Source organism: Callithrix jacchus, chromosome 13 (assembly GCF_049354715.1).
Source record: "Callithrix jacchus isolate 240 chromosome 13, calJac240_pri, whole genome shotgun sequence".
In the NCBI taxonomy this organism is placed as follows: domain Eukaryota; kingdom Metazoa; phylum Chordata; class Mammalia; order Primates; family Cebidae; genus Callithrix; species Callithrix jacchus.
The window spans coordinates 65,173,875-65,196,747 of NC_133514.1; the positions used below are offsets into that span (position 1 = coordinate 65,173,875).

Consider the following 22,873-nt stretch of genomic DNA (forward strand, 5'->3'; position numbering starts at 1 on the left):
AGCCACAGGGAGTGGGGTGGTAGGTAGGGGCGGTTTGGTTTTATCTTTATTATTTAGTATCAGAAAATAATAAAAATATGGTGGTAATTTTGGCCTCCTGAGCTCGGTTTAGTTTTTCCGCGAAGCACAGGATCCCCAGCTCCCACCCGGAGCTCTAGAGCTCCCGGGGACCTCAGTGTCCTCCTTGTCCCCTAGGGCCTCGCACTCCCTGGCCCCGCAGTCCAGGGGCCTTCACCTTCCCTGGGCGGCGGCCACAGGTCCCTCCCGGCCCCTCCGAGGTCTGCGGCCGCCGAAGTCGGGGTCTCAGGGCGTCAGGGAGCAACCAGGCCGCGGGGAGGGAGGCCGGCGCCGGCGCGGAATTTCTTTATCGGGATTTGGGAGCCGCGAGCTTCTCCTTAGCTTCTTTAAGCGATCACGGAAAGACACCTTTCGATCTTTTGTCAGACATCTTGGCCCTTAATAGCTAAATTTATTTGGTTTAAAGCGGCCATGGGAGAAGCAGGGAGGGAAGATCTTTCGTCGGTCATTGGGTGGCCTAGATAACAGGCTTGAAGAGAGAGGGGAGAAGAAAGTAAAAAGGTTAATGGATGAGGGGAGGGCTGGAGGCGCCCGGCGAGGGGCTTGGAAGGCGACCCTCCCCCGGCCGCCCCCTTATCGCGGCCCGAACTTACCCGCGGCGAAGCGAGTACATTAAGTCACGTAAACAGCGCGGAGAGGAATGCCACCGTGGTGACCTCTCGCGCGCCGCCGCCGCGAGCCCACCTCCGCGCCGTGCTGGCGGCAGCCGGCGGCGCGCGGGGGTCGGCCGGGGGCTGCGCTGGGCGAGGGGCCTCAGGGCCGGGCCGGGCCTGCGCCGCGCGCAGGGCCTCGATGCTGTCCCCCCGGGGACCCCGGCACAGGTTCTGCGCGGTCCTTCCCAAAGCGGCCGGCGGCGGGGAGCCCGGGCAGAGGGTGGGGGCGACCTTCAAGCTCCAGCCGCCACCACCTGACGTTTCTAAAGAGTGTTTTTAGTTCCGAGAATTAAAGAAAATCGCCGCCAGACTAGTCGACGGCCTGCGGTGCAAGTGCGGCCACAGAGTTGGTGACAAGCCGCCCGGACCCCGCCGCTGGGCCCGGACGCTGGCAGGGGCTGGGGTCTCGGAGATGACCCCGGGTCCTTGGGTAGAAGCGTCCCCGGGACGGGAAGAAATACGGTATAAGCGAGTAAGCCTCATAAAAAAATCTAAGTTAAAAATATGTTTTAAGTCAGAAATGCATTCTTTTTCTTTATGAAACATCGCTGGAGCAGCCAGTTTTGTGACAGGGTCGTAAAAATGAGCGTGAGTTGGCGCGGGTGGAGGTGCTCGGGGACGCGGGTCCTTGCCCGGGTCTCGCCGCTCCTCCGGAAGCGGCGCACGACTGGGTCCTCAAACACCCTTCCCGTTTGGCAGCCAAGCCCCCGCCCCCTGCCCAATTGGCTGCAGTGTTCTGGGTGGATTCGAATCGTGAATCGTGGTATGGTGCGGCCCAAATAAATCAACCCTGGGGACAGGTCGCGCCCGGGAGTCAGCCCTCTGTGAGGGTAATGGGGACCGCTCGCCCAGGAGGAGCAGCTCATTGGGTCTAAATAGTCCTGAGAGAAACAGTTTCGTTCAAGATTAGCAAATCCCGAAAGAGGAGACAGACGGGGTGAAAGAAAAAATAAAAAAAGGAAAGGAAGGAAAAGAAAAGAAAAAAATACCGACAAAGAAAACAAGAACTTTTAAGAGCTTGTCCGTGTACCTTGGACACTAGTGGGGGTCTTCTTCCTAGCTCTTGGGGTTCTCCCTTGTTTGGGGTTCACCTCTTCCCTCCGAACTTCCTAGTTTGCTGGCTTTTCAGACCAGCTGGGGCGCGCCCAGGAAGCTCCACGCTCGGGCCTGGGGCTCATGGGAGTGGCTTTGAAAGCATGCTTGTCTTCCCCTGTGTGGTCCCTAGGGCCAAAGATGCACTGGGGAAAAGGCACACTGGAGAGGTCAGGCAGCCTGGTTTTCTGTCTGAATCAACTGTACGAGTTAAACAGTTTTAATTTTTAAATTAACCAACATTAAAAAAAAACAAAACAGCATTCAGTACTCATTCCCTCGTTTGATGGAAAACCAGTCTGAAAAAAAAAAATACAATCTGTGACCATGAAAAGGAGCAATCACTTATTTTTCTCATTTGTTTTGATTATTTTAAATATTAGATAGGGAATCTGGAGGGTAAAATGCCGGGTCCCTTCCCGAGCTCTTAGAGCCCGAACGTTGTCGAATCGGTCAACGTCCATCCCGCCGCTCACCTCCGTCCCAGCAGCGCCAGGGCCAGCTCGCCCTCCCGCTGCGTCTGCGGAGCTGCGGCAAAAACAGGGCCCCGAGGGTATCAGTGTCCAGGAATATCGGTGCAGACATCCTTGTACTTGCAAATACAAAGAAACACACAGGACAGGGATCAGGCTCGCGCCAGGGCTCGATCTCCTCGGGGTTCAGGGTTGGAGGCCGTTCACAGCCTGGACTCAAACTGAGCCAAAGAGTTTTATTTTTAGCAAGTAAGATGATTTTTTAAAAATTACTTTTAATAGCAAACCTGAGAAACATTATTTCAAAACGTTGAAATCAAAGGAAATCAAATGTCCACAACACATTTCCGTCACTGTTTACAAATGAGCTTCTGCAAAACCCAGTCCACTTAAACATTTGGTCGGAACTCACGAAAAGAACCAAAAGCAAGGCATTCCGAGTCCTGGCGGGGGTTGAGTGGCTGGGCGGACGCCTGGCTATCTCATCTGGAAGTCGCACATTCGATCGCACTCAGGTTAAAATTTAAAGCCTCTGGATCCTGCTCCAGTCGCCAGCCTCTCCATTCCAGAGTTTTCTACCTTCAGCCTTTTCAAAATGCGGCCACGCTGAAACTGGGAGCCGTCAAAATGATTGGGGGAGGCAAAGTAGAATGTAATAAAAGTGACTAAATTGGACAAGAACGGTTTCTGGACCTTCTCGGTAGCAATTTAAAATTCAGAAGTGTCTAGCAGCAATTTACAACGAAGAAGGAAAAAAGAAGAATTATCGCCAACTTCCTGAATTCCTCGCCCCCTCCCCCTCACTGCCAGGCCAGTCCCCACGTCCCCGCTTCCCCAGGAGCCACAAGTTCACAACTCACAGTTACGTGCAGAGGAAACAACGCTTAGCGACGAGGTCTCACCATCTCTGGAAACCATACTTTACAACGCACCTCCCCACCCCAGTTCAACTCTGCACAGGCTCCTTTTCCCTCCCTAACCGGGAAAACACGAACGTAAAAACAAAACAAAAAACCAGACGCTTAACACTTTCTGGGAGACTGACCTTTAGAAAATAATTTACTTCGATTTACCTTGTGTGTTTGGGGGTGGGGGGTGGGGTTTAAAAATGCATTATCACAAAAACAACTCCTCTTGTCTTAAAGTTTCCCTCGGCCGCCTTCTGGGGTCACGTCTGTCGGAAGAAATCCTTTCTGTGAGCGAAAGGGAGAGACATATATCACGGCTCCCGCAGCGGACGAGCCTGCGGCCGCGCGAGTCACTGTGACAGATAGGCGCTGATAACCCCGCGACGTTCATTTCCAGTCCCTTTGCCCGCTAGGGACCGTATCAGTTTGTACAGAGTTGTGATAACCGTTTGGAGGGAGCGAAGAAGGGGTGTGTATATGGACGTGGGGGTGGGGAAGCCGTATTAAGCGCTGGGTCCAGGGAAGGTGACACCCCCTCTTCGCAATGACTTATCTGCGATTTACCTGAAACTATCCCCGGGGAAAGCTCAGAACAAACGGGACATCTAAAGTTGAAGTGCGTCCTCGAACGCGACTGATGTGGAAACCCTTTTGCATTTTGAGCGCCCGGTAGACTGCCATTCTGTACAGGATGACCCAAGTTAAAAGTTCCCAAAGGTCAGCTGGGGAATGTCGTAGTGAGGTATCTGAAACTTCCCGGGAATTTATATATTTAAGAGCAGTAAAGCTAGGGAGCTAGGCACTGGGTTCCTGCTTTTCCAGATTGTTGGAACCCGGGTCCTTGACAGCCACCAACACCTGAGCCATGCTAGGGCATCCCGAGATAGGGTCGGAGAAAGTTTAAGGTCAGTCTCACACAACTGTAGAGCAAAAAGCTCATTTGCTGTGAAGGGGCTAGGCGGGGGTGGGGGGGGGGCACAGCACGTTCCCTCCTCCTTCTGGGGGCGTGCTGACCCAGGGGCTGGAGAGCCCCTCCCCTCGTGGCGGCGAAGTGGAGCTGTGCACTGCCAGCTCCTCCGGTGCCAAGGCTCCCTCCGCCTCCCTCGTGTGGGTGTGTGTGCGACTGCGGGAGCAGGAGAGTGCACCGCCGCTGGGTGGGTGAGAGTCGCCAGCCAGGTTAGGCGTTCTGTGGCCCTCGCCCCTCCCCCGGCGTCCCTGGTCTCAGTGCCCCCGGGTGGACTCGCCCCCACTCCGGGGATAGAGCTCAGGGCTCAGCCTACGCCCGCAGGCATCGCGGCGCTCATTGTCTGCCTGGGCGGCGCGCTCCCCTCCCCCTCGCCGTCCCCTCCCCACCCTCTTTTCTCTCCTCCCCTCGATCCCTCCTCCTCCTCTTCACCTCCAGCGCCCAGCTGCTCGCCGAGCGCAGTTCCGACCCACCGCCTGGCACCCTTCGGCGAGCGCTGTTTGTTTAGGGCTCGGTGAGTCCAATCAGGAGCGCAGGCTGCAGTTTTCCGGCAGAGCAGTAAGAGGCGCCTCCTCTCTCCTTTTTATTCACCAGCAGCGCGGCGCAGACCCCGGACTCGCGCTCGCCCGCTGGCGCCCTCGGCCTCTCTCCGCGCCTGGGAGCACCCTCCGCCGTGGCTGTTCTCCAAGCGCAGCGCCAGCCCGAGGTTCGGCTGCTTCCTCCTCGCCCGATCTCCCCGCTTCCCTCCCCTTCACCCTTACTTCTCCTGGTCCCCTTGGCCTCCGGCTCTCCGGCCCTCTCCAGGCCGCATTCAGCTCCGAGGGTGTCTCCCTCCTCCCCTCCGGGCGGGCTGTAGCGGCTCCCAGGCTCCCGGGACGCCGCGGACCGACTTCTAGTCTCTTTTCCTCTCCTCGAAGCGCTTATCTGCGCCCAGTTTTATCTCCGAGTTATCTCGGCTCAAAGGGGCGGGAGCGGGTAGTCAGGCAGGCAGAGAAACTTTTTTCTTGCTATCTAGCCAGGTCTCTCTGTGTGGGCATTAATTTTAGTGTGGTAATCTCCGATGAGCCCTGGCGATTTGGAAGAGCAGCCTGGAGGAGGCCACCCTGGCTGCATTTCGCCTTCCTCCCCCACTCTCTCCGAGTCTCCCTGTCATTCTTCCGGCTCTCAACTTTGGGGTCGCCTCGGCTCTGGGGCGGTCTCATGCCCCCCCAACTCCTTGCGTTACCCCCTCCTTTTCTCTGCGCTCCGCTCCACCCCGCTACGTCCGATTCCGGAACGGTCCGGCCTTTCTGCTGCTAGGGATGACTGCGGGGAGGGCCGGGTGGCTCCGCAGGCGTGAGCGCTCGCGCTGGTGGCAGCAGGCGCAGGCCGTGTCTAAGGTGTGGGGCGCCGCGGGGACGCCGGTAGGGTTGGCGACTCCCGCCCCGCGAGCTCCCCGTACTGCCTCTGCCGGGAAGGACCCGGGCTGCTGTCCCCGCCCTGACGTCCCACTTTCCCTGGGCCGAGTTGCGTTTCTCTCTGGAGCTCGCAGCGCAGTCCGGAAAGCTCCGGGAGAGCCAATACAGGAGAACGCGGTGGTTTCGTTTTCCGGGACAGGTTGCCTGCCTTCCTTACGCAAACCGTTTTCCCGCGGGGAACCCTCACCCCGAGGCATCCGCAGAAAGGCGGGATGCGGCGATGCCGACAGGCACAGCTACTTAAATTCTTTCGTGTGTCATCAGCCCCGGGGAGGCACTTTAGGGCGGAAAGGAAGCCCCAGCCAGCTTCTGCAGATCACCCCTGAGGTCTGGCGCGCGCACGGAGAAAGGATGCGACCGAGAGGGTGGGCGGCTAGGGCGCGGGACCGGAGCGGTGCCTGGGAAGGAGGGCTGGTATCCCAGTCTTACCATGGCCCTGTGGCGGCTGCGCAGGCTCCATTCGTCTCTCCCTTCTCAATCCTCACGCCCCGGGCAGAAATGGGATCTTTGAGAAGCCTCAAATGGGATCTTAGACTTCTGAAAGATCCCATTGGAGGTGGATCCCGTTTAAACTAGAAAAAGGATTGGAGGCGAGGTGGTGTGCAGCCGAAGCTCTTGGTAACCCGTCTGTGTCTCCTACCGTCCCCGTCTCCCCCACCCCGCCTCAGGACCTAGACGTCAGCTTGGAGCGGCGCGGGACCGTGGATGGCCTTGACTGACGGCGGCTGGTGCCTGCCGAAGCGCTTCGGGGCCGCGACTGCGGACACCGGCGACTCCGGGGCCTTTCCAGCGCGGGAGCCCTCCACGCCACCTTCCCCCATCTCTTCCTCGTCTTCCTCCTGCTCCCGGGGAGGGGAGCGGGGTCCCGGCGGCGCCAGCAACTGCGGGACGCCTCAGCTCGACGCGGAGGCAGCGGCCGGACTCCCGGCCCGCTCGCTGCTGCTCAGCTCCTACGCTTCGAATCCCTTTGGAGCTCCCCACGGACCTTCGGCGCCTGGGGTCGCCGGCCCCGGGGGCAACCTGTCGAGCTGGGAGGACCTGCTGCTGTTCACTGACCTCGACCAGGCCGCGACCGCCAGTAAGCTGCTGTGGTCCAGCCGCGGCGCCAAGCTGAGCCCCTTCGCACCGGAGCAGCCGGAGGAGATGTACCAGACCCTCGCCGCCCTCTCCAGCCAGGGTCCGGCTGCCTACGACGCCGCGCCTGGCGGCTTCGTGCACTCTGCGGCCGCGGCGGCAGCAGCCGCGGCGGCGGCCAGCTCCCCGGTCTACGTGCCCACCACCCGCGTGGGCTCCATGCTGCCAGGCCTGCCGTACCATCTGCAGGGCTCCGGCAGCGGGCCAGCCAACCACGCAGGCGGCGCGGGCGCGCACCCTGGCTGGCCCCAGGCCTCGGCCGACAGCCCCCCATACGGCGGCGGAGGCGGCGCCGCGGGCGGCGGGGCCGCGGGGCCTGGCGGCGCTGGCTCGGCCGCGGCGCACGTCTCGGCGCGCTTCCCCTACTCGCCCAGTCCGCCCATGGCCAACGGCGCCGCGCGGGAGCCGGGAGGCTACGCGGTCGCCAGCAGCGGGGGCGCGGGAGGCGTGAGCGGCGGCAGCGGCAGCCTGGCGGCCATGGGCGGCCGCGAGCACCAGTACAGCTCGCTGTCGGCAGCGCGACCGCTGAACGGGACGTACCACCACCACCACCACCACCATCCAAGCCCCTACTCGCCCTACGTGGGGGCGCCGCTGACGCCCGCCTGGCCCGCCGGACCCTTCGAAACCCCGGTGCTGCATAGTCTGCAGAGCCGTGCCGGAGCCCCGCTCCCGGTGCCCCGGGGCCCTAGCGCAGGTAAGGGTCGCGCCTAGAGGTGGGAGTGCGGGTCCGAAGGGCTGGGACACATGGGGGACGTGGAGCAGCTACTCCACTCGGGCCCTGTTTTCAGGCCTTTCTTGTCCGAGTGCATGGAGGTCGGCTTGGTCCCAGGAAGGTTTGCAGGCCTGTGGCTGGGTGATCAAAGTCTGGTAGCACTGAGGCGATTCTGTTGTGCCAAGTTCCTTTCCACGGAAGAGACCAAATGCACATCTGCACCTTCGTGCCTTGGAGAAGCTCTCAGGGTCTTGATGACTAGTGAATGGCGTCTGCTATTGGGGTAAAAAAGAGGCTGGGAGGGAACTAACAGAGCTTGAGTCCCATCGCAGACCCTACTTTGGGCGAGTGGAGGAAATTCCACGATGGGGGTAAGTTTGGGAGAGTGGTAGGCACATGATCCACCACCAAACACGCACATATGTACATGCAGGCTCACCCAGTTGAACTCTCCAAAGGGTGCGTGTGTTTTCCTAGAGAAGGGTATTTAGAAGAAGAGCACAACAGAAGGACCTAGATATCCTGGGGAAGCGAGTTGGCATCTCCCCTCCCACAAGGGAGACAAGGAAAGAAAAAATGAGAGGACACCTGGAGTGGTCAGACTTGTGACTTCATCCTGAAGGAGAGCTGTTGGATAGGCCCTTGGGCTTGGCATCAGCTGGGCCCTGGTCTGGGACTGGTGCTCGCATGGCTAGGCTGCAACCCGGGGGTCCTGGAGCTGGAGCACCTATTCCTTAAAAATTTAGCCCACCAATTTTTCAGCTTCCAATTTGACTCATACTTTAATTCCTGTGACTGGGAGCCATTAGGGGGTAAACCGTGAAAACATTATTGCCAAAAAATACATGGAAGTACCTCATTTTGAAAAGTGTTTTGTTTACTCTAACAGAAGAGGGTGTTTAGGCTCCTTTTCTCAGCTGCAACATTCTGCATCCTTGGTGCTTTCAGCTGGCTCTTCTTACTGTATATTTCACCTGTTTGATAATCTTTCCTCTAAGGAAACAGCACTTTTTTGTTGTTGTTTGAAGGTAGGTGTGGGGGAGGCCCCTTGAGTCACAGGGGTGGCAGAGCATAGGGAGGGACATTAGTCCAAACAGTCCTACCCCGATGTCTTGTGTGCCCCAGGTCTGTGCTTCTCGTGGGAGCCTCCATGCTACCTTTAGAGACATTCCCAGCGTTGTGTGCAAAAGACACAAGAGACACAACCTTGTGTGCTCAAAATACAAGAGGCTTGAAAGTGAAGGGACTAATTTGAACAGCTTTCTGCTGCCTTGCAAGGAGGCAACAAGACATCTTGGTAACAAGTTCTTTCTCTCCTCTTCCAAGTTCTGTAAGTACTTGGTCTCAAAGTATCCCCACCCCCTCACTTTTTTTTTTAAGATAGTCTCGCTCTGTCACCCAGGCTGGAGTGCAGTGGCTCACTAAAACCTTGGCCTCCTGGGTACAAGCGATTCTTTTGCCTCAGCCTCCTGAGTAGCTGGGATTATAGGCACGCACCACCTCACCTGGCTAATTTTTGTGTTTTTAGTAGGTTTTTGCCATGTTGGTCAGGCTGGTTTCTAACACTTGACCTCAGGTGATCCACCTGCCTCAGCTTCCCACAGTGCTGGGATAATAGGCATTGAGCCACCATGTCCAGCAAAATTCCCTCTTTTTGCTTCTGCTGCAAAGCTGGCCCATGAGACCATCTTTCCCATGGGTGTGTGGAATGGGATCGGGGAACCTGTTGAGATTTGCACTATTGGTCTGGGACTTGAGAGTAGAGGGCTCTCATCCTTACTGCTGCATAGGGACCCCTGCTTGGCTCCCAGGAGCTGAGAGAAAGACTGGGAATCTCTCCGGGGGCAGTGGTTGGGTGTGAAGTTTCTTTTGTCAGTCAGAAAGTTCTGGGGCTGGGCGCGGTGGCTCACACCTGTAATCCCAGCACTTTGGGAGGCTGAAGTGGGTGGATCACGAGGTAAAGAGATCGAGACCATCCTGGTCAACATGGTGAAACCCTGTCTCTACCAAAAATACAAAAAAAATTAGCTGGCCGGGCGCGGTGGCTCACGCCTGTAATCCCAGCACTTTGGGAGGCTGAGGCGGGTGGATCACGAGGTCAAGATATCGAGACCATCCTGATCAACATGGTGAAACCCCGTCTCTACTAAAGATACAAAAAATTAGCTGGGCATGGTGGCGCGTGCCTGTAATCCCAGCTACTCAGGAGGCTGAAGCAGGAGAATTGCCTGAACCCAGGAGGCGGAGGTTGCGGTGAGCCGAGATCGCGCCATTGCACTCCATCCTGGGTAACAAAAAGCGAAACTCTGTCTCAGAAAAAAAAAAAAGAAGAAAAAAAAAAAAAAAAAGAAAGTTCTGTAGGGAATATGCAAGGGTGTGTGAGTTGGGTGAAGGGTGGTTGCAGCTTGAGGCAGCACCTGTAGCTCTGCTTATTTTCTTGACACACCTTAGCTTGATCTCCAGGTTCCTTTCCTCCAATCTTCCAGCATTTCATATGACTGAGAGAGAGTCTCTAGATGTTTACGGTAACTGGTCCTGTAGGAGAAATCCTTTTAGAGGCAGTATAGGGCACTTGCGGGCAAGTTAATATGTTTCTTTTTGTTTTAAATTTAGGCTATACTTTTCCTAATTTTTTCACCTTCTGGGCACACCACAGTTAGGGAAATTTTCTCTAGACCCAGAATATTTGTTATTTTTTAAAGTATGTTTTAAAAGTATGTTTAAAAACAAGGGAAGGGATTTGGGAACACCCAGCTTTTGCATAGAGTCTTTTAGGAAAGCAGGAAGTGACTGGGACCAAGCCAGTACTGGGGTGAGGGGTGGGGAGTGAGTGACCCTAACTTTGCTTGCCCTCAGGTATTCTGAGGCCAACTTCCTAGCTAGATTTCCTGTTTCTTCAATTGGATTTTCTTTTTTAAAAACAAACCATTTTGGAGGCAGACACTTTAAACACCAGGGCTAAAACCTGAGTGCTGAGCTTTATCAGCCCGCACAATTTGGAGGCTTCTGGGAACCCACACTATACACCTCTCGCTGACTGGGTAGATGAGGTGAGGAGTCAAAACACAGTTCTGCAGAAGCTTAGGAGGGTGTAGGACCCAGGAAATAAAGGGAGTGTGAGGACTCCCTTTATTTCCTGGGTCCTACACCCTCCTTAAACTTATGCAGAACTGTGTTTGACTCCCTGTGTCCTGGTACCACACAGAGAAAGACAGATGGTGGTGCCCTTCTCCCCTGAATCTCACTCCCCAAGGACACCCCAAACAGCGATGTTAGGAGAGAAATGGTGAGTTGAAAAGGGGAAACTTGGTGAGCAAGACTCCAGCACGATCAGATCTTACAGCTTTTCTAAAGACAGCATTTTTTTTTGTGGGGGGGGGTCACTTACAGGATTATAGCTGCCTGGTGGGTGTGGGAAAGAGGTAGGGAGGGAATGAGAGATTTTATTTAACTAAAAATAAGCAAGCTTCCTAGATTGGGCTGGGTGCAGTGGCGAACGCCTGTAATCCCAGCACTTTGGGAGGCTGAGGCCTGAGGTTAGGAGTTCCTGACCAACATGGTGAAACCCCACCTCTACTAAAAATACAAAAATTAGCTGGACATGGTGACATTCACCTGTAATCCCAGCTACTCGGGAGGCTGAGGCACAAGAATCATTTGAACCTGGGAGGCAGAGGTTGCAGTGAGCTGAGATCTGCACCATTGCACTCCAGCATGGGCAACAAAGCAAGACCTCTTCTCAAAAAAACACAAAAAACAAAAAAGCCTTACTAGATTGTATTTATCCAAAGTGCACTTTTAATTAAATTTTGTCTTCGGGTTTTCAGAGTTCTACCTGGGGAGTTCACACTGTCTTCTAATAGGATTCTTATTGTTCCCAGGCATAGGACTGGGTTTTCCAGGGAATGCCCCACTCCTCTATCCAGAGGGGCTCTGATAGGTAACATTTTAAAGTCAACAACAAAGACAAATACCTTGTTTAACTTCACTGTCCTTGAAGTCCTGACCATTTTACTGATTACCGTAGTCAATAGTCGCTTTTAGGGCGAAGAAGAATAAATCTTTGTGATGTGTTGTAAGTTGCAGTGACAACACAAAGTTATCCCCATGACAACTTTGAACTTTGTAGGATGCTAGTTTCTTTAAAACTTTGTTTTTTGCATTACTGACCAGTACTGATAGTTTCTTTAAAACTTAATATGAAATGAGAAAGGAGACATGTTTTATAAATAGATTGATGGAAGTAAGGAGTTTTTATGCTAAAGTCATATTTAAATATCGTTACCACACGGTTGATGGTAGACACAAGCAATAAGCTGTAAAGGGATGAAAAAGAACAAAAAGGTTCCCTAGCACACACTCTTCAGATAAAACCCTAAAGTGTAGTGTTTATTTATTTTAAGATGTGATTCAGAAATGCTCTGTCAATAATGCAAAACTGGAACATTTAAACCTTCTGTAATCTAAAGAACAGTAAACAATGGGAGATTTTTTTTTCTTGCCTATACTTTATCCATATTTAACCTTCTTGAGAAGTAACAAATGTTACAACATTTACTCTTAATTAAGATTTGTTTTTATTAGCAGGTTTAGGTTATTGTGAATTCTGAAAACTAACCAAAGAATAACAATTAGCAAAACAAACACATTTTAAATAGATTGCATAACTTGAAATGATCACTGGGAAGGTCTTGGTAATTTTCTCAATCAGTAAGGTATCAACCTCTTGTAAAAATTTTGCAGATAGAAGCAGTTGGGCCCACTTCTAAATCAGGGTATTTTAGTATGTGATTTTGTGGCATGAAAATGAAACTTAAACTCTGTGCTTAATGTTAGTGCATTTTTCCCCTGAAAAGTTGTAATTTTCTAATCTCTAGTTTCTAACTAATGTAGTTGCCTAATAATAGTACTTTTAATTTCACTTGTGTATCTTTGAGAAGAGGCACATACGGATGGGTGGCAGATGTAGAAAACACTTTTAAAAATTACTTGAGATAAAAGTAAGTTTTATCAGTCTCGCTGTGTCCCCGGATATTTGTGGGTTACAGCGGGGCTCGGTGGTCAGTGGTCAGTGTTGCTGTGTGGCTTGCTCGGGTTTGGCAACGACGTACTGTGATGATAATGGATTTCAGTCTTTAAAAGCTCGGGGACAGCTTGAGAGTAGTAGTCAGGGGACTCAAGCCGACCTTCCCACCGCTCATCTCGGACTCTGAGATCCTCTGCTTCCAGCACTGTCTCTTTTCCGGGGTCAATACTGAGGCGCCCTGGGGGTGCAGAAGTATTGGACAGAGGGTCAGCGGATCAATAATGATGAAACCAAAACCCCTGCTCCTGGATTTGCGGCCAAGGAGAAAAGCGCAGCCGGGAAGGGCGCGGGAAGCCGGGCACCGGGTCTGGGGGCCGGGATCTCCGGGGGGCCGCGGGGAGGGAAGGGCCCGGTGCCGCCTCACCCGGCCTCTCGTCCTGCTGTCACCGCAGACCTGCTGGAGGACCTGTCCGAGAGCCGCGAGTGCGTGAACTGCGGCTCCATCCAGACGCCGCTATGGCGGCGGGACGGCACCGGCCACTACCTGTGCAACGCCTGCGGGCTCTACAGCAAGATGAACGGCCTTAGTCGGCCCCTCATTAAGCCACAGAAGCGCGTGGTGAGTGTGACCTTCCCTGCCCCTGGCTCGCGGCCGGCTCCGGGCGCTCCTGGCTTGGCCCGCCTCGCCCTAACTTGCCCAGCCTCGGGCGTTCCCCCCGGGGGACAGGTGCGGCCGCCGCGGTCCCACCCAAGCGGGGACTCAGCGGTACCATCCAGTCCTGGCAGTTCTAACGCCCACCCACTGGCGCCCAAGTGGAGGTTATCCCGAGACTGGCGTCTGGGAAGCCAAGATAGCCTTTCCCCATATTTACGGGCAGGGAATGACGTCCCTAAATGACAAAAACAAAAACAAAAAAAGGAAGGTACAAAATGTTGCCATGTTTTAAGGAAAAAAAAAAAATCTACCTCTAGGTGTACTTTGCCGAAACACTGTAATAATTCTGGTAAGACAGGCAAGACATTGGTGATGGTAACCCGGGGAGAAAAACACCTACCGAAGCCGGGCGAAGGAAGACTTTTTTCACTGTGTATGGTTTAGATTTTATCCTTGAAAACCATGTTCACTTATGTATGCCATTCATCCCCCAAGTAGAATATGTCGTAAATCCACGCACCCTCCCGCCTCCTCACAGCCACATTCTTTTGGGTGCCTTTTACTTTGTCTTTTCCACCTTCTTGGTCACTTCTACCTCTTATCCTCAGGAATATCCTCAAATTCCATATCGTGGATTGCACTTGAGTCTGGAGAAAATTTATTTGCTCTAACTTTTGTTGTTTCGAAATCAAAGAAATTCGTAGAACTTGAGAAAAGTGTTTGTATGTTCTTAAGTTGAGCATTTTCACCGATTCGCACACGTTTTACCATGCTGTTGTCTGTTTTTGTTTTCTTTTTTGGTTTGTTAGTTTTTTGTTTTGTTTTTTTTTTTTGAGAGGGAGTTTCCCTCTTGTTGCCCAAGCTTGGAGTGTAATGTCACCATTTGGGCTCACCGCAACCGCCGCCTCCCGTGTTAAAGCGATTCTCCTGCCTCAGCCTCCAGCGTAGCTGGGATTACAGGCATGCGCCACTAGGCCTGGCTAATTTTGTATTTTTAGTAGACGGGGTTTCTCCATGTTGGTCCGGTTGGTCTCGAACTCCCGATCTCGGGTGATCCGCCCGCCTCGTCCTCCCAAAGTACTGGGATTATGGGCAAGAGCTACCTCGTGCGGACACCACGTTTTAAAGGAAGCGAATCCTGATTTCGGGGATTAATCTCGTATTGTCATTGTTATGTGTGCTTCTTAGCAGGAGAAGGTATTTACCGCTGTAATGGTTAGAGAAAACAAAGGAAAGCTTTAACCAACGCCACTGTAAGGCTAACATTTGTTTAGCGAAGTACTCATAATCTAATAACCCTTTAAAGCTAAATATGTTACAGTTAGATGCCAGACGTCTTAAGTATCCCAGTAATTTATTTAATTGTTATACTCTAATTAGCAGGAACAAATGCTACACATGTTGTTTGTGTTAAATAGATTAGAGTGAAATTGCATCACAATGTAAGTCTGACACCTTAAAGAGAAGCAATTAGTTTTATGGTTGGTTTTGTTTTAATGTATTTAAAATAAAGTGGCCAAGGTTAATTTAATGAGTGTATATGCCTTAAACTCGTTACAACCTCCCACAGCTTACAATTTTCTTTAAAGGGTACCCTTAACTGCAATGTGACTCGCTGTGGGCTTCATTTTTCTTAAATGCATCATAGTAAAGAAGTAAAAGTAGTAACTGGAAAATATCCCACAGAAGTTCCTTGTTTTGATATACTAGACAACATATGAACAATGAAACTGATTTATTTTTCTAAAAAGGCACATTGAGCTAATTGCACTCTCAAAGGTAACAGTTTCTAGAAATTGAGCAAAAATTTGATGGAATAGTAGCTACTTAGGTTCCGGTTGCATTATAAATTTGATCTGGTAACATATTTAGATAGTGCCATTTGTTTTGTGCATGTATCAGTAAAAATAACTTAGGAGGAAAAAAGAACAGTCTTTAACATTTCTGAATCAATTAGTTTTCTTTGTGCATAGCAGGTGTCTTGGCCATAACCAAGGTCAGCAAATATGCTTTGTAAATGGGTTATAAATGATACCAATTGAAGGGTGTGTCACTATCAATTAGGTCTCCTTGTTGGGCTTCTTATTTATGGTTTTGATGGATCTGGCTTAGTTCTCAGAAACAGAATGTTGAACTCAAGTTTGTTTAGCCAGCAGTATAGAACCAATCACGGTGAATTTGAACTTGCAATACATTGCAAAATAAGAGATTTATGGTGTAACTTGAATTCCTTGTCAGTGAGGAATATGACTGAGATCACTTGTTACAAGGAACTTTTATAACCCATTCACCTGCATTTCACATGTTTATGAGCACTGGCTTCACTTACGATCTGCAGTTGACAGTCATAAAGTCCTTTGTTATAATGGCAAATTCTGATAACAAGTTTGCTTCACATTGGCTCCAAATTCCACTGGAAACTGTCATAAATGGCTTGCTTATAAAGCGAACCTTCCTGTCCCTCATTTACTGATATCACATTTACGAAGGGAAAGGAGTCCTTTGCTAGAACATTATTTTCTTTTAACCACAAAGAAAGAAAAAAGAAAAGCCTTGATGTGTAAAATTTTGTTGATATGTTGTCATTTTAGCAAAGCAATTTCCCAAGTAGCTCTCCCGTGAGCCAAGCATACTCATTTCAACTAAAAGTCAAATTGATTCTTAGCGCACTGACTTCTTAGAAATGTTGTAGTGCTAAAAGGTTTGCCAGTGTCTCTTTGTGTCTATAACTTCTCTGTAAAGAATGGTGCTAAAGCAATGGAACAGGATGTGAACTATAAATGCAAATTTTAATTTCATCTTTTAAATTTGCCAGCAAAGGTTTTGGAAGTCTCCATCCAGTAATCTGAATATTCGATACTTACTCAATTTACATTTCTGTTCTTCATTCTTTACCATTGATTTTTTTTAAATTCCCAAATTTTGTTATTTTCAACTTGGTTTGGTCCCGAGTTTTTCCTCTAATTTTTTTTTTAATATAAAAAGCTTCACGAATTTGTGTCATTCTTGCACAGGGTTCATGCTAATCTTCTCTGTAGCCTTCTAATTTTAGCATATGTGCTGCTGAAGCACACACCCATATATATATATGTGTATATTAACTGAAGTTATGTCACAAATTGTGTAGTAATTCAAAGCATTTAAAAGGAAATTTAAGCTTGATAACAAGTATTATATTTTGCCATCCTGGGTAGGAAATTATATTAGCTTAAACTCTTGTCCTTTATAATGAACATGTAGTAATCTAGAGAAAATAAATTCCCTTTAAGGATGTTATGGGCATAAAGAAAACATGGACATGGGAGTGACAGTGGCAGACAGGTGGCCTTTTACCTTTCCTGGTAATACCAGTTAACCCTTTATATGAACAAAAGTTGAGAATAATACTGACAGGGCAAATGTATCGGTATCACTGCATCTGAGACAATGGCAGCATTAAGATAATGCCATAAAATTTGCTTGTATCCTTTGTAACACAGACAAAACAAAAATGCAGGCAGCAGGCAGTCATAATGGCTATTATGGAATGTGTTCAAATATATTTCCTTTTTTTTTTTTAACAACATTTATCCCTCTTCTGAAATCCATTTCCATTAATGTACATAGGCCCTTTCAAAGTTTCTGGTTTACTCTTTTACATATGTCTGAGAAGTAGACCTAATGATCCTCAGTTTTCAGGAGAAGTGGAGACTGCCCAGAGCCATTTAGCACATTGGCAAGTGGGTTGTGATTGTATTTCATGACTTAAATCTCAGACCTGTGACAAAAGTCACAGGGCCAACTGCTGTCCACGGTGTGGTGGGGTGGGGTGTGGTGTGGTGGGGGCTTGTTAATGTCTGGTTGTGTTGTTACTTCTGGTGTGTTTCAAATATAAAACTATTTGTCCAACTTTTAGGAAATCTTTTAATTCCCCTAAAAAAGGTGCCAGTAGTAACTGGGAAACTAGAAATTGGAGTAGAAACTATTGGTGAAACTCTCCTTGTTATGCTCTGGTAAAAGCTTTGCATGAAGTCCCTTCCAGGTATTGAATCCACGGAGACAAGCTAGCTGGAGGAGCAAATCCAATCCATAGGGTCCAGCACACTATGGAAACCTCAAGTTTCTTGTTCAGAAAAGTCAACCTAAATACACTGCAATTGTTTTTTCTCAAAGACCATTTCATTTATAATAAAACAGATACATGCTTGTTGATGACAGGGACAGAATACCTTAATGTATGTATGTAGCATATATGTGTGTGTGTGTGTGTGTATATGACTTAGATTTTTCCACTTATGTTCTTGTACTGCTTCTAGCCTTCATCACGGCGGCTTGGATTGTCCTGTGCCAACTGTCACACCACAACTACCACCTTATGGCGCAGAAATGCCGAGGGGGAACCCGTGTGCAATGCTTGTGGACTCTACATGAAACTTCATGGGGTATGCCATGTATTCTGCTTACTTGCACATACATTTAGTATCTGGTTTGGATGTGATTTCAGTTAAAGAAAAATCAGCAAAGGAAAGATATGCAAGTGAAAAATTTAAATGCATGTAATTTATTACTGAATATGTTTAATATATTCAGTGTACATACTGAGTATGTTTTATTGAATTGAAGGTGCTATTAATTATAATATGAGCTCTTATCTTATGCACCAGTAGGAAACAAAAAATGCCACCAATTGAACTATCGCAGATGTTCCTTTAAGACACATTCCAATTTTAGAAATGTGAAAAATGTGCATTTTAGAATTGATAATATGTTAGTAACCATTTTTAAAACTCCACAGTTAAGAAAATCAATAAAAAATGCACAATCACCAGTCTATATCTCTTAAAAGTTTTTAATATAATCAGACAATTGTGCAAAGGAATAATACATTTAATAGTTATAGTTGGGCCGGGCGCGGTGGCTCACACCTGTAATCCAAGCACTTTGGAGGCCAAGGAGGGCAGATCACCTGAGGTCGGAAGTTCAAGACCAGCCTGACCAACATGGTGAAACCCCATCTTTGAAAAAAAAAAAAAAAAGAAAAAAAATAGTTATAGTTTAAAATATTTCATAGTTCATTTTAAAAGATTGCACAAAATATTATAAACACTTCAGTCTTAAAAAGAAAAATAACCTTGCATCTGTAGGAGGAAGGAAATACATGATCTCTTTAAAATAATACTCATTCAGTGAAGAGTTACTTATTTCAAACAATAAACATTAAGTTGAAGGAATTCTCCTTGGCAAATCATCTCATTCCTTCTCAAGGAATCTCTGCATTTGATGAGGAAAGTGTAGTCTTTGTGCACTTGGGATCTTTTGAATGTGTATAAAAATTGGATTGAAACTTATGCCAAGTCCCCTTTTTTTTCCTTCTTTTTTTAAGACGGAGTCTCGATTTTGTTGCCCAGGTTGAAATGCAGTGGTACAATCTTGGCTCACTACAACCTCTACCTCCTGGGTTCAAGCAATTCTCCTGCCTCAGCCTTCCAAGTAGCTGGAATGACTACCACCACACCCAGTTAATTTTTGTATATTTAGTAGAGAACGAGTTTCACCATGTTGGCCAGGCTGGTTTTGAACTCCTGACCTCAGGTGATCCACCTGCCTTCGCCTCTGAAAGTGCTGGGATTACAGTCATGAGCCCCTGCACCCGGCTGCCAAGTGTGTTTAAAAGAGGGCTTTCGGTACCAATGCTGGGTCTTTGGTTTTTCTTCAATATAATATTAAACTTATGGCCTATGTGAAAATTTTTTAGGTGCCCAGACCACTTGCTATGAAAAAAGAAGGAATTCAAACCAGGAAACGAAAACCTAAGAACATAAATAAATCAAAGACATGCTCTGGTAAATATAATAAAATACCATTTGATTGTAAAGTATTTGCCAAGCTTAACAGTAGAGTAGATGTATATTTATAAGGTTAATTTTGACTGTTGCAGGTAATAGCAATAATTCCATTCCTATGACTCCAACTTCCACCTCTTCTAACTCAGATGATTGCAGCAAAAATACTTCCCCTACAACACAACCTACAGCCTCAGGGGTAAGTTAAAACAGCATAGACTCCTAAATTAGTGGGTTGCTCTCTAGTAAATTATCTCAATTTTTATCTTATCTGGTAGTACAATAATCTAAACCAACAGTTCAGTTTAGTTAGTTGATACCTAAGAATAGTTTTTAGAGGAAATTACATTTAAATGTCAACAAAATGACAAACTTAAGTACTCTTAATTAAGATCTCTATCATTTTTTATGGTTAAATTAACCCAAGTAAAAGCAAGCGGTTTTGGTTTAAAGAGCTTTAAATTGTTTTATTTCCAGGTTTTTTATCAGAGTTACTATATATAATATGTATATATTTTGTGTTTCTAATGTCGACCAGAAGAACTGCGAGGCCAGTGGTTTCATAGATTACAGTGCCCATAACATTTAAGTAGCTTTTGTTTATCATATAAATTCAAGCTTTTATTCTTTTTTTTAAATAATCCACCCAAAGCAAAGATCATTGTAAAGTGTTATGTGCTGCTGTAGTCACTGATTTCCTTTGCCCAGTTGTGTTCTTGGTGGGAGAGCTTGCCTTCCAATGCACTTTAATTGTACTGGGGTTTATTTCAGCTACTACAAAACCTAGGAGCCGTTTGTGCCACTGTGGACAGTTCTCACTGGATCTTTGTGAGGATCATAGACTTAGTGTTTGTAAAGCTGTGACCAAAATTCAGTTTGCCTCCAGTAAAGGGCATGTTCCTACCCTACTCTTTCCCAAATTTACCTGGAATGCTCTTAAAAAATACAGGGCCTTCCCTCAGACCTCAGTGAGCTCCAAAGCAGAGCCTTCGGCAGGCAAGACTCTAAAATGTGTCCTTATGCCTTTTGGGACTATACTGAGACCAGATTAGAACTAAACACCAGCATTTAAATGCCTATTTACTTAGTAATTGTTTTCTACATCTAGTTTTACCCTGAAATTATTTGGGGTACTTTAAAATACTACAGATTCCTGGGCCCCACCCTGGATTTTCCAAGTCAGAGTCTCTGGGTGTGGGGCTTGGATATCTGTTTTTGAACACGTGCCCCAGGTGACATTGGAACTACTGCCCTGGAGGTGTTTGGGAGCCACAGATCTGGTTTCTTTCCACCATCTTTACATGGCTTTAACAAACAAAAATTAAATACTTAAAACAAAATGTTTAAACTGTGCTTAAAATTATATTTGATAGTTTTATTTGTCCTCCAACCCAAATGCTTTTGAGCCTTTTCTGTAATGAAACAAAACGTCTTTTCAGAGTTTCACAAGGGTAGTTTGTTACAGACTCATGGTAAAGAATGTTTCTAGGCTTTATAAAGGTGGACTCCGTGCTACCATGTTGTGTTTTACAGGCAGGTTAGATGTAACTAAGGATCCGAAGTGGCAAACAGAATATGTTACTTGGGAAATGTTAAAATTTATTTTTAAATAATCTTTTTTTTGAGACTGAGTCTTGCTGTCACCCAGGCTGGAGTGTGCAGTGGCAGGATATTGACTCTCTGCAACCTCCACCTCCTGGGTTCAAGCAATCCTCCCACCTCAGCTTCCCGAGAAGCTAGGATTATGGGCATACACCACCTCATCCAGCGAATTTTTTTTGTATTGTTAGTAGAGATGGTATTTCACTTTGTTGGCCAGGCTTGTCTTGATCTCCTGACCTCAGGTGATCCACCCGCCTTGTTCTCCCAAAGTGCTAGGATTACAGGCAGGAGTCACCATGCCTAGCCTAGTCCTCAGGAGCAATTATGTAGCTAGAGGCAAAACAATTTGGTTTTTTAAAGCAGGGAGGGAGCACCTTCTCTCTTAGCTGAATTGAGGACTGCTGCCAGTTCCAAGTCACTTCTGTTGGTGGTACACTCCAGCTGACAAGAAGCCTAATTTGGATGATAAATTGCACTGCAGCCAATATTTACCCAACAATGGGCTTCGGAGACTTGGAACCATTGTGGGTGGAGTCAGTTTTGCTCTTGTGATTTTGTGATGTAAAATTTCAAAATTGGCCATTAACAAGTCCTATCAGTTGCCCTCCAGGGAAAAGAGTGAAAAGACAGTGAAAGGGCCATGGTCTGGCCAGAAGGGACTTGGGAGTTCATCGCTGGTCCCAGGCGTAGATCTCTCACCAGGGATCTAGAAAATGGAGGTGGCTTGCTGGTCAGTGCCCTTCGGAGGAATGATCAGTTTCCCGCTAGAGGCCAGGAGGCAAAGCAGCAAGGATGTTAAGGATGGTGTTTGAGAGAAATGGTTTGCACACTAGGTCTTCAGCTGCAAGCTTCCATCCCTGCGGTAGCCCAGCAGCCTCCATGGGGGCTGAGAAGCTGGGAGTGGCTGTTGTAAGCTGCAGACAGGGGGCATCTCTCTAAGCTCTCCAGCCTCTGTGCGCTGGGCTGCAGAAAGGCTGTGTGACTGCAATTACCTCAGCAGGGGGTAGGGTTGCCGGCCGGCCTGCCTGCTGACCTCCCCAGTTCCCCAGGGACTGACTCATGGCCTCATTTGGAGGGCATATGGCTGGTGTCTGGGCTCTCGGCGTGGATGTCTTCAAAAAAGCCTCTACCTGCTGTGGCCATTGTGGGGAAATCTCTTGTCGGCTGGCTGCCGGCCTTTGGAAGCTGTCCCCCTCTAAGAATACCTGTAGTAGGCTTGAGTGGTTTCCCCAGGTTGTTTTCATGGAGTGCCCACAGATGCCTGTGGGTCCCTTAGCAGTTTTTGATGTCCTCTCTGGAAGGGGTGAGCCTTCGTGTGTATGGCATGGCTCATGCGGCAGCCAAGTAGCTGTGAAGAGTCTGCTGGAGGAGCCATCTGTGAGCAGCTGGTAGAAGCATTTTTAAACTGTGGCTGTGTTGACAAAGGTGTGTCATTTTCCCATTTTGGTCACAGTGCATGATGTTGGAGGGCAGCTGGCTTTGTGACTGATTGCCCATAGGATTTTGTGAAATGCTGTGGGTGAGAAAATATCAGATCCACACAGCAAGGTTGTGTCTGGTGTTTAGAAAGTATATGTATTACAAACACAGCACTGAGGTGGCTTGGAATTTAAGCCTCCTAAGGCAATGCGTTCACCCCACAGATCTACAGCGCTCACTGTGACTGACTGGTAGAAATTAGTAGTGCAGGGTGACCCTAGTTTGATGGGGCCATCGAGCTACAAAGCAAAGGGCAATCTCCGGCACACTCCCAGCAGAAGATGGAACTGGGGGCCGCATATCCCTCCATTTAGAGATGTAAGTAGTAGTATCACTGCCTTTCTTTAATGACTGTGAGTTACAACAAGAAGTCAAAAACTGTTCCAGAGGCCCATATGAAGCATGCTGTTCACTTTAATTCCCCCTTGAAAAATCAGTTGTAGGAGATCACCGATAGGCATTCCCAGCTGGCTTCTTTTAAGTCCTGGGACATGACAGGAACAGGATTCTGACCTATCTTTCAGGTGGCTATTTAAGTGATGGCACCAGGACCTTAGCATGACTGACACCAGCGTCCTGAGCTCTCTAGGCCAGGGTGAAAGGAGCCACAGGAGCTGAGTATTGTGGAAGGGGTCTGTTGTGGTTGTTTGCTTCTGGGAGAGGGGCTCCAGGGCTCCCGTCTAGTAGCAGGAATGAAGGTATGGGCATAATTTCTAGTGCACGGCATTCTTCCAGGATAAGTGTCCAATGCCCTGAAAATTTTTGTGCTGCTCTGAAGCCTCATGTCTTAGCTTTATATACTTGTTGTTAATCTG

The 22,873-nt window shown here is 48.6% G+C and overlaps 1 protein-coding gene, 2 long non-coding RNA genes and 1 pseudogene across 5 annotated transcripts in view; 1 reads left to right on the plus strand and 3 right to left on the minus strand.

The window, feature by feature from the left end:
• Positions 1 to 435: 435 nt before the first annotated feature.
• Positions 436 to 720, minus strand: LOC144578865 (uncharacterized). Its single transcript, XR_013525316.1, has 2 exons — positions 672 to 720; positions 436 to 547 (listed from the first exon to the last, which is right to left on the minus strand). It is a non-coding gene; the product is annotated as an uncharacterized LOC144578865 (long non-coding RNA).
• A 1,800-nt stretch (positions 721 to 2,520) lies between these two features.
• LOC108588063 (uncharacterized) lies at positions 2,521 to 5,079 on the minus strand. The gene is made up of 3 exons (XR_004732927.3): positions 4,601 to 5,079; positions 3,370 to 3,489; positions 2,521 to 2,908 (listed from the first exon to the last, which is right to left on the minus strand). It is a non-coding gene; the product is annotated as an uncharacterized LOC108588063 (long non-coding RNA).
• GATA6 (GATA binding protein 6) overlaps positions 4,781 to 22,873 on the plus strand; it is a 33,667-nt gene continuing 15,574 nt past the window's right edge. The window contains exons 1-6 of one of the 3 annotated variants that reach the window (XM_002807496.6): positions 4,781 to 4,874; positions 6,294 to 7,456; positions 12,953 to 13,119; positions 17,451 to 17,576; positions 18,890 to 18,977; positions 19,073 to 19,176. In XM_002807496.6, the coding sequence (XP_002807542.2) occupies positions 6,331 to 7,456; positions 12,953 to 13,119; positions 17,451 to 17,576; positions 18,890 to 18,977; positions 19,073 to 19,176 (1,611 nt within the window). In that variant the 5' untranslated portion in view covers positions 4,781 to 4,874; positions 6,294 to 6,330. Of the gene's footprint in view, positions 4,875 to 5,497; positions 5,548 to 6,293; positions 7,457 to 12,952; positions 13,120 to 17,450; positions 17,577 to 18,889; positions 18,978 to 19,072; positions 19,177 to 22,873 lie in introns of those variants that run through there. The other 2 variants (XM_035270724.3, XM_054244058.2) reach the window with 2 other exon arrangements.
• On the minus strand, positions 16,127 to 16,227 carry LOC118147014 (U6 spliceosomal RNA; annotated as a pseudogene).